Source organism: Lipotes vexillifer, unplaced genomic scaffold (assembly GCF_000442215.2).
Source record: "Lipotes vexillifer unplaced genomic scaffold, Lipotes_vexillifer_v1.1 scaffold496, whole genome shotgun sequence".
Classification (NCBI taxonomy): Eukaryota; Metazoa; Chordata; class Mammalia; order Artiodactyla; family Lipotidae; genus Lipotes; species Lipotes vexillifer.
The window spans coordinates 9,189,285-9,199,904 of NW_006786690.1; the positions used below are offsets into that span (position 1 = coordinate 9,189,285).

Below are 10,620 nucleotides of genomic sequence, written 5' to 3' on the forward strand. Positions count from 1 at the left end.
TCAGGGCACCATGCACCACCACTTGAAGGAGAAGGGCTGCCAGCGCACGTTGGTGCTGCAGTGCACGTCCCCCTGCTTAACGTGGTAGGTGTAGAAGTCATCGATGAAGGTGCAGTGGAGGCCCAGCGGCTCCAGCAAGGACCGCACCTTCTCCTCCAGGCAACAGCGGCCGTTGATGACGGGCCCGAAGGGCTTGGGGATGCCCAGGTGCTTCCCCAGCACCAGCACGTTCACCTGCAAAGAAGCAGGAGCCCAGGTCAGGGGCGGCAGCGTGCAGCCTGCGGCACCATCTGAGTGCTCCCTTCCTCTTCTGACCTTTGGAAATAACAGCCCCACTTCACAGATGAGCAAACTGAGGCCCAGCCGGTAACGTGAGCTACTTAAGGCCACCCAGCGAGTCTAGGACTTATACTCAAATCTATCGGACTCCGGGGTCCACATTCTTAACACTGCTCTCTCCTTCCCCACTGCCACACTCTGGCAAACTCGATTACTCAAGGCCCAGCTCAAGTACCACCGCCTCCGTGAAGCTGCCGGTGAGTTAGTCATCTTCCTCTGTGTTTCCATAGCTCCCAGCACAGTGCCTGGCACAGAGTAGGCACTTAATAAATATCTGTTGATATGATCTGGTGAATAAGTGACTACCTATTTTGGGGCACTTTCCATATGTTATACCTTATGTAAATGACTATGTTTCCTCCATTATATTGGGAGGTGGCCTGGTGAGGTGAAAGGATGAGGATTTGGGCTCCAGGCCAACATGGATTTGAATCCCAGCACTACTATTATATAGCTATGTGGCCTTAGGCAAGTCACTTCGCCTCTCTGAGCCCCATCAGCAAAAAGAACCCAAACACATTTCCATTGCTATGACAATTGGGTAAGAACCTGTATGCAGAGTCTGTGCCAGCTCGTAGTAAGCACGGAGTCAGTCTCCAGGGCTTACGAGTCACTGAAGGGGGCATCTCACAGCTCAGATGCAGCCCATGCCAAGTGCCTGGTACTCCTCATTTCTCCGCCTGTTCCACGCCCAGGCCCACGCCCCCACCGCCCATCACGGGGCTCCCGGGAGAGTCATGGCTCAGGCTCCAGCTCCCTCTGGGGCCTCGCACAGTGGAGGTATGAAGTCGGCCCTCAGCATAGCTGATTACTTCATCTGAGATGCCTCATTCCCCATCTGTCAGCATCAGCTTTCTTGCCTGGCTGGGCTAAACTGGAGAAAAAATGAAACGCTTGGGGCCAATTTTATTCCAGGGGTTAAGAGGAGGGTGCCCCCTCCTGTCTCGTTTTAGCCAAGGAAGCTTTATTCTAAACAAAATCTTGTGCAGCACTTCAGTGCATGAAACAGAAAAAATCTAAACCACTGCATTTGAGGTCCTACCTTGGAACCCCAGGGCCCTGGAGAACCCAGTTTGAAGACCACTGTGCCAGGGACTACAGGCTCCTCCCTGAACTGTATGTAATCCGCAGCTGCAGCAGGAGAGGGGGCTGAAGGACCCCAGTAGAATTGGGTGAGGTTTCTGCCTGGCCTTTGGGTATTCTTGGAAGAGACACAGCAAGAGGGCAGAGGGATGGGAAATATGTACTAGATGACTTCAAGATGGTGCTGGGGTCAGTTAAAAGTTCTCGACAAAAGTGGATCTCCCTCAAGTTCACCCTTCAGACAGGTGAATCCCACTTAGCCCAGGCAGTGCCAGCCTAACCTCCTCAGAGAGGCCTTCCTGGACCAGTCTGAAAAGGTGCCCCACCTTTATTCCCTTCATGGTACTTAATTCGACCTGAGAGCATCTTGCTTGTTGCTTGTCTCCCCCACCCAGAACCTGCCCCATTCCTACCTCACCCGCCACCGGAAGTCCACAGGGGGCAGTTCAGCCAGACCGCAGGCTCTGAATCCCAGCTATGAAACCCACCTCTTGCCAGGGACCTGGTCTCCCTGGGCATCATCTGTAAAGTGTGGGCGATGATAGCCTTTGACCCCCAGGTGGTTGCCTAAAGCCTCTGTAAGGCGGATAGGGCCGTGCAAACCCCAACGGGTGAGGAGACAACCAAGCCTCCTGGACCCAGTGCCCAGCTGGCCTCTCTGATTTAAGGCTACTCAGAAGGTCACTTCCTCACCATGTTTGGGAAAAAGGCTTCCGCCTCGAGGGTCCCTTTGAAGCCTTTCTGGAGCTTGAAGAGCTGGGGGATGTCCACGATGTCCCGCTCCGTCAGGCCCAGCTCCCCCGGCTTCACCACCTCCGGGTTCCAGTCGATGCATTTCTGGGGAGGCGGGGCTAGCACGGGGCGGGGCGCGGGCTGCCGTGGGGGAGGGGCAGGTGGGGCCGAGGCCCGGCCAGGGGAAGGACCAGGGACAGGGTCAGGAACGCGGTGATGGGCACCTCCTTTTTCTCCCTCCTTCCCTCCCTCTGCTCAGTCCCTCTGCCTCTCTTTTCTGCTTCTGTGTCCCTGCCTTTCTGGTCACTCCAAGGCTTGGCCTCTCTCCTGCCTCTGTCCCTCTGTTTCTGAGAGTTTCCCGCATCTTTCTCCAGCTCCAGCTTTGCCAATTCTCTCTCTTCTGTGCATCACCTTGTGTGTGTTCCTGTAGTGGTGACCGAGGTCTCCTCTCTCTCTTTCTTTCTCTCACACACACATTGACCCAAATCCCAGGGCTGTTCATCGTGGAGCCCGTGGAAGGCTCTGCCTTGGGCCTCTAACCTTAGGGAAGGGGGCTGGAGGTGGGGGTGGGAGTGTCAGGTCTGCCCGGGATATGGCATCTCCTGGGCAGCCAGGCTAGTACCTCCACATATGAATTATGTTCTCTCAGTTTCTCGCTTGACAGAATGTCCTTTATTTTCTGCTGGGTTTTGTCTGTCATGGAGAAAAAGAAAAGAAAAAAAGCAGATGAATTCAGAGGTCCATTTTGCTCTTCCCAGCAGGTCCAGTCGGGGCTCAGTTTTCCCATCTATAAAAGGGGGGCAGCAATGATTCCTAACATATAGGTTTATTATGAACATCCGAGAGGCAGATGACTTTAATAAAATAATCCATCAGGGTAAGTTCTCATTAAGAGTGTTACCTTCGCTCCCTTAAATTCTCTTATCTCCAAAGGGATCCCGTTTCTGGAGGGGCAAACAGAGGTCTGACCATTGCCTGATGCTACAGGACATATACAGATATTAGGTGAAAACTCTCAGCCATGGTGACGTCAACCTCTGACTCTGGCCAGTGTCTGTGGATTTCACTGAAAAAAATATTTCATTCTGTGCTCCACCCAGACTGAACTTTTTTCAGGTCCTCAAACACATCTTGTGTTCTACTGCCTCTGCGCCTTTACTGTTCCTTCTGTCTGGAATATCTCTCTTCCTCCCAACCCACTGCCCCATTTGCCTGGCCATCTCTCACGCTCATGTTTGATCTTCGCCTCCTCCAGGAAGCCTTCCTTGAGCTCCTCCCAGACACCCCTCAATGCCCCTGTGTTTAGTTGTTTCCTTGACTCACTTTGCCTTGGACTCTGGGTCCTGAGGGCAGGGAGCTATTCTGCCCTGTTCATACAGCATCCCTAGCACTTAGCACGAAGCCTGGTGCTCAGTGGCTGGTCAGAAGATGTCTGTTGCCTGAATGGTTCCGTCTGGCAATAGGAGACCATGTGAAGACAGAGGAAGTTTCCCAGGTAAAAGAACAGGCACGGCCAACTTACTCTTGACCCCTTGGAACAGCAGAGCCTCCCCATGGCCTTCCTTCATTCGCTCCTGGAACAGTTTGTAGCAGGACCTGGGGCTGGCCAGGAGCAGCCGGAAGCCCTGGAGGCAGAAACCCTGGGGTCAGAGGTCAGCTTTGCCCCTGGGTCTCCTAAGGAGGAAGGCTCTGCTGAGGGTATGGGGAGTGTGGGCTTGGACCTGGGCAGGCCGCCTCTTACATGCCCCCTCCTGGGTGTGAGGGAGAAACAGAGTCAGGATGGTAAGGTCAGTCACCCCCAGGCAGAGGCAGAGCTGTGTTTGGAAACCCAAGAAGAAGGCATGTGGCTTCCTCCAGGGAGCCCCCCGGACTGCACCTTCTTGTGCACTGGAACCAAGCTCAGGAACTGATCCACGTGGCCCACAGACAGCCAGTCGGAGTAGAGTTTCACAGGGGCCTGCACCTGCTGGGCACTGAGGAAATCCTGCAGGTCCTGGTGCATCTCCTGGCTCTCCTTGCTGCCAACGCAGGGTTAAAGGAGTGTTATGGGGAGATGGGGGTGGGGGAGCCAACAAGGGTGGGGATTAACAAGGAAGTTTCTGCGGGACTGGGACTTGGGGGCCAAGGTTCTCCTTCAGGGAAGGGATTCAGGACCCTGGAATACCTTTTTTTTTTTTTTATTACATCTCCTAACATCTGAGAAATTTAGAAATTGTCACCCCAGTTTTATTGGGGAAAACTGAGGCATGGAGTCAGTAAGGTAAGTAGGACCAGAGCTTACCTTCAGAAAACACTGCCTGTTGACTCAGCCTAGATGCTGGTGTTGTGAGTAAACGTGGGGTTTGGAGCTGGTCCCATTGATTCGGTGAACTCTTATTAGCTGTGTGCCCTTGGGGACATCAGTTTTCCTCTTGCTCTGACCTCCAAGGTCCTTTGTGATCTAGCCCTTTGCTCTTTCTCTTACTCAGTCTGTTTTAGCCACTCTGGCCTGCTTGAACCCACTAAGCCAGAGGTCTCCAGCCTTTTTGACACCAGGGACCGGTTTCATGGAAGACAAATTTTTCCACGGACAGGGATGGGGGGTGGCGGGAGATGGTTTCAGGATGATTCAAGTGCATTATATTTATTGCGCACTTCATTTCTATTATTGGTACATCCTAATATATAAGGAAATAATTATACCACTCACCATAATGCTGACAGGAGGTGGAGCTCAGGTGGAAATGCAAGCGATGGGGAGCGGCTGTAAATACAGATGAAGCTTCGCTCGCTTGCCCGCCACTCACCTCTGCTGTGCGGCCCGGTTCCTAACAGGCCTCGCACTGGTACCAGTCCGTGGCCCGAGTGTTGGGGACCCCTGCACTAAGCTATTCCTGCCACAGGGTCTTTGCTCTTTCATTTGCCAGGAACCCTCCACCCCAGATCTCCATGCAGCCATGTCCTCCTTGTCATCAGACCTCTGTTCAAAAGCCCCCTCCCCAGAGAGGCCCTCCCCAGTCCCCTTAACATAGTTCCCACTCTTCCTCTGCCTCTCCCTTTTGTGCTCTCTTTATTGTTTGAAATTATCTTATTTGTTTGCTTTTCTATTATATGTCTCCCCCACTAGAATAGTGACAGGGACTTATCTGTCATGTTCATGGCTACATTCCTTCCTAGCTCCTAGCACAGTGCCGGGCACATAGTAGGTGCTCAGTAAATATTTACCTACCAAACGTGTGTAAGTGGTAGAGCTGGAATTTGAGCTTGGAACTGTTGGGCTCCTCAGCAGGTGTTCCTTGCTGTGTATTTTGATTGCTCTCATACCCCCTCAAGTTTGTTGAGCCTTCTTGGTCTGGGAGCAAGTAGGGAAGGCTTCTGCTCTGGCCTCTGCTTTTCCCCAGCATCCCTGGGTCCTGGCCACCCCTCTCCCCGCCTCTCCTCCTTACCTGGGGTAACCGCTGTCCCCAGTGAGAATCCTGCCCAGCAGGTATTCCTTCTCCCCGGCTGTCACCCGGGGGGCTCACTTCCAGGTTCCCAAAGGAGTCGAGGTCAGTAACTCTCCCTGTTTGGGGCACTTGAGTCACGTAGCCAAAATCTGAGATGGGAGAAGCAGTGCCAAGAGTTAGAGAACTGAGTCCCTGCGTGGAGAGAGGGTGGGGCCCAGGTTTGAAGATTATCCTGGTCACAGGCAGTAACCTTTCAGCAGCTGGTTCAGAGCACGTCTCATTATTATGTGTGGAACATTGAAGGAAAGCTGAGTCAGGGGGGCAAGAAAAGGGGCCCTAATGGGCACCCGATGCTTCATTAACCTTAACTCGGGTGTAATAATGAATCTGCAAGATCTCGTTTTTTTTAGTTTTCTTTTGTTTTGTTTTGCGGTACGCGGGCCTCTCACTGCTGTGGCCTTTCGCGTTGCGGAGCAACAGGCTCCAGACGCGCAGGCTCAGCGGCCATGGCTCACGGGCCCAGCCGCTCCGAGGCATGTGGGATCTTCCCGGCCCGGGGCACGAACCCGCGTCCCCTGCATCGGCAGGTGGACCCTCAACCACGGCGCCACCAGGGAAGCCCAAGATCTTGTTTTTATCCTCATTTTCAGAGCAGAAACTAAGGTCAGAGTGGTGTGTGGGTCTTCAGGTGTCAGTTTGTAGAAGGACTGGGATGTGAACTGTCTCCACAACAGGCCCTCTTGGCGCACATGCGGCTGCATCCTGACCTCGGGCTGGAATGAACCTCCCCACATGGCTGTGACTTCTCCATCTTCATGAGAAGACTGGGCAGGTGACACACCTCTCATCCCCGTATTAGTTTCCAGCTGCTGCTCTAACCCAATTCGTGGCTTCAGACAACACACATTTATCTCTTACGGTTCTGAGGTCAGAAGTCTGAAATCAGTTTCACTGGGCTAAAATCAAGGGGTGGCATGTTGGTTCCTTTTGGAGGCTCTGGCAGAGAATCCATTTTCTTTCCTTTTTCAGCTTCTAGTGGCCACGTTGGCTGGTCGCCTCTTCTTGTATCTCTTCAATGCCCATCACTCCAACCTCTGTTGCTGTCATCACATGCCTTTTCCCACCGCATCTCACCTTCCTCCCTCTCACAAGGAGCGTTGTGATTACATAGAGCCCACCCAGATCCTGAGAATCCCCATCTCAAAATCCCTAACTTAATCACATCTGCAAAGCCCCTGTTGCCACGTAAGACAGCATCTGCTTCTGGGGATTAGGCCACATTTGAGGAGCCATCATTTGGTCTACTTACTGCACCTGTAACTCGGCTTCCTACAAGTTGATGGTCTGTACTCTGGGGCTTCATGGGGGCCACAGACTCCCTGAAAACAGATTCCAAATAGCTTGGGTGCATTTTTCTGGGAAGACGACTAGTCTCAAGGAGGTCTGGGATAGCATATGTCTAAAAACCATCATTTCCAAATCCTCCCTTTCTCTCTAAAACCCATGCCAACCCAACTTCCTCCCCGGCTGGGGACCTCGAGGTCTTCGTGGTCACACAGCTAAACCCAACGGGCAGTGCCCAGGCTTCCTTGTCCAGTAGCAGCATCCGAGTCAGCTGGTCACCCCCATGTCCCTCCCACACTTTCTGCACTTGGCTTCGGCCATTGCTCCCTCTCAGCCTCCTGTGCACTGGGGGCCCCAGACCTGGTCCTCGATTCACTGCCTCCTTTGATGATCTCACCCAGTCTCATGAAATACCATCCACGTGCTGATCATGCCCACGTTTATATCTCAGTCTGCATTTCCCTCCCAAATGCCGTACATGTGGTACAACGTCTGACTTGGATGTTGACTAAATATCTCACATTTGCCCCAAACAGAGCTGCTGATCCCCGCTTCCCAGCCCCTTGTTCCCTGTTCCTCCCTCAGTCCTCCCATCTCGAGGGATGACACCTGCCACTCACAAGGGTCAAAACGTGAAGTCACCTAGGCTTATCACTCCCTCGCAGCATCAGGAAATCCTATTGGCTCTGTCCTCAAAACAGGTCCCAAATCTGGCCGTTTCTCACCCCCTCCCCTACTCCCCTGGTCTGCAACCCCATCATCTTTCCAGTTACAACACCAGCCTCATCCCCACTCTCCCTGCTCCCACCCTTGCCCCACTGCCGTCCATTCTCAGTGGGCAGCCAGAGGTTCTCTTTAATAACATCAATCAGATCATAATCATCCTCTGTTTAAGACTCTGCAACGATTCCAGTTGCAGAGATTCTCAGATTCTAAACAAATGGCCTTACGACGGCCAAGAAGCTCCCCACTACACCTCATCCCCATCACCTCTCTGCCTCTCCTACCACTTTGCCTCTTGCTCACGCAGCTCCACCCCTTCAGGCCTCCTCGCTATTCTGTGAACATGCCAGGCATGCCCTGCCTCAGGGCCTTTGCACTGGCTGTTCCACCACCCAGAACACTCTTCACCGAGATGTCTACAGAGTCCACTTCTTCACCTCTTTCCAGTTTTTGCTCCAGTGTCAGCTTCTCAAAGAGGCCTCCCCTGACCATTTTATTTAAAATTGCAATCCAGTCCCCCCACCACTCTGGCATCTGTGAGCCCCTTGATTCTGCTCTTTCTTTTTCTGTAGTACTTGATTTCACCTCCCAACATATAATGTAATGTATTTATTCATTAAACATATTGTTCCTTGTCTATCTCTCTGGGCTAGAATGTCAACTCCATGAGGGCAGGGGCCTTGGCATTGCTCACCAATAGATTCCAAGTGCCTAAAGCAGGGCTGGGCACAGAGTATGTGCTCAAAGAACGTTTGATGAATGAATAGCAAATTCATCCAAGTCACTGCCCTGGCTGTCACCATGAGAAGAAAGCTACCTAGGCTGCAGGCTTGGATTTCTGCAGGCGAATGAAGGGGTATCCATGGTCTGGAGAAGGGGCCCCCACCCAGAGCAAGATATGCAGGAGATGCTCACATGCGCTACTTGCTACAGATTCCAGCACAGGCTTAGAATGTGTCCAAGTTCTGCTCCAGTCTTTCTGGTTCATCAAAGATGAAAGTCCCACAGTGGGTGATGCAAATCCGTCCTTAACAGCCGCTAACCTCCCGTCTTAACAAGCGGAGGGCGAAACCTGGTTCAGTTTTTGCAGTCATTTGTATGGAGCTGGATTTAATAGCACTCTTTTGTTTTCATTCTGTTTAACTTCAAGGTTCAATGCTTCTACTTATGGCGAGTGCTACTGGTGTTCCACTGACCGGTTTAAAATGTACTGATGTTGTCTTGTGGGAGAACACCCACCACGTATAAGCTGTGTGCTAAGTGCCTGGTGTACAGTGATGGGCACTACAGCCCAGGCCCTGCCCTTGTGGTGCTTCCAGTCTAGCAGGGAGACAGAGGATGGAAAGTAAACAGTCCGGTGATTTATAACAGAGACTCCAGAAGGAACCAGCAGTGCTACAGTGGAGAATGCCAGGGGCGTGGATGTGTCCTTCCGTACCAGGATGGCCTCACTAAGGAGGGCATTGAAGCTGAGACCTGAAGGTGGAGAAGCAGCCAGACATGTGAACCGGGAAGCTAACTGGGAAGCGGGAACAGCATATGAAAAGGCCCTGGGGCAAGCACAAGTTGGGTACATTTGAAGAACAGGAAGGAGGCCAGTGGGGCTGGAGCCAGGTGAGGGACAGGGAAAGTGACCCATGATGGGGTTGGAGAAGCAGATGGGGCCGTTGCCTGGTGAGGAGTTTGACTTTTTTTTTTAACATCTTTATTGGAGTATAATTGCTTTACAATCGTGTGTTAGTTTCTGCTTTATAACAAAGTGAATCAGCTATACATATACATATATCCCCATATCCCCTCCCTCTTGTGTCTCCCTCCCACCCTCCCTATCCCAACCTTCTAGGCGGTCACAAAGCACTGAGCTGCTCTCCCTGTGCTATGCGGCTGCTTCCCACTAGCTATCTATTTTACGTTTGGTACTGTATATATGTCAGTGCTACGCTCTCACTTCGTCCCAGCGTACCCTTCCCCCTCCCTTTGTCCTCAAGTCCTTTCTCTACGTCTGCGTCTTTATTCCTGTCCTGCCCCTAGGCTCTTCAGAACCTTTTTTTTTTGTTTTTTAGATTCCATATATATGTGTTAACATACGATATTTGTTTTTCTCTTGCTGACTTACTTCACTCTGTATGACAGACTCTAGATCCATCCATCTCACTACAGATAACTCAATTTCGTTTCTCTTTATGGCTGAGTAATATTCCATTGTATATATGTGCCACATCTGCTTTATCCATTCATCTGTCGATGGACACTTAAGTTGCTTCTGTGTCCTGGCTATTGTAAATAGAGCTGCAATGAACATTGTGGTACATGACTCTTTTTGATTTATGGTTTTCTCAGGGTATATGCCCAGTAGTGGGATTGCTGGGTCATATGGTAGTTCTATTTTTAGTTTTTTAAGGAACCTCCATACTGTTTTCCATAGTGGCTGCATCAATTTACATTCCCACCAACAGTGCAAGAGGGTTCCCTTTTCGAGGAGTTTGACTTTGATCCCAATTCTTTTCCTGAGTGATTTGAATACCCCAGATGAGCGTGGCTAAGAGACCGTCACAGCCCGCCTCTTCCGAGGCTGTCTGTGGGTTGGGTGAGGACACCTGTGCTGCAGTGTCTATCTGTCTGCCTGGCAGCTGGCTTGTGACGTCAGAGAGCCTAGCCTTCCTCACTCTTGGAGACATGGCCACGAACACAATAGGACTGAAATCAGCGAGAAGGGCCAAAGTCTCAGCGCAGCTGGCAAATTCACCCTGTTGCTCCTGAAACAGGATTAACCTGATTCTGTGGCAGAGAGACACCAGTGACCCTAACTAAATCCCCTCATTGGCACCACTCAGCACAGGAGAACAAGCGAGTTAAACTCAAGTTTCTTTTCAAAGCTTCCTGCATGGGCAGGGCTGCTTCCTTACCCGTTGGGGCACAGGGTGCTCCTTGGACAGCCATTCACCACTGCAAACCTTGCACCCCGCACTCTTTC

At 51.8% G+C, this 10,620-nt stretch overlaps 1 protein-coding gene across 1 annotated transcript in view; it reads right to left on the reverse strand.

Moving 5' to 3' along the window:
- The window catches only part of PADI4 (peptidyl arginine deiminase 4), a 31,083-nt gene continuing 20,463 nt past the window's right edge, over nucleotides 1-10,620 (reverse strand). The window contains 7 exon segments of the mRNA XM_007459321.1: nucleotides 1-234; nucleotides 2,116-2,259; nucleotides 2,777-2,847; nucleotides 3,677-3,779; nucleotides 4,031-4,172; nucleotides 5,580-5,644; nucleotides 5,646-5,728. Coding sequence (XP_007459383.1) covers nucleotides 1-234; nucleotides 2,116-2,259; nucleotides 2,777-2,847; nucleotides 3,677-3,779; nucleotides 4,031-4,172; nucleotides 5,580-5,644; nucleotides 5,646-5,728 — 842 coding nt within the window.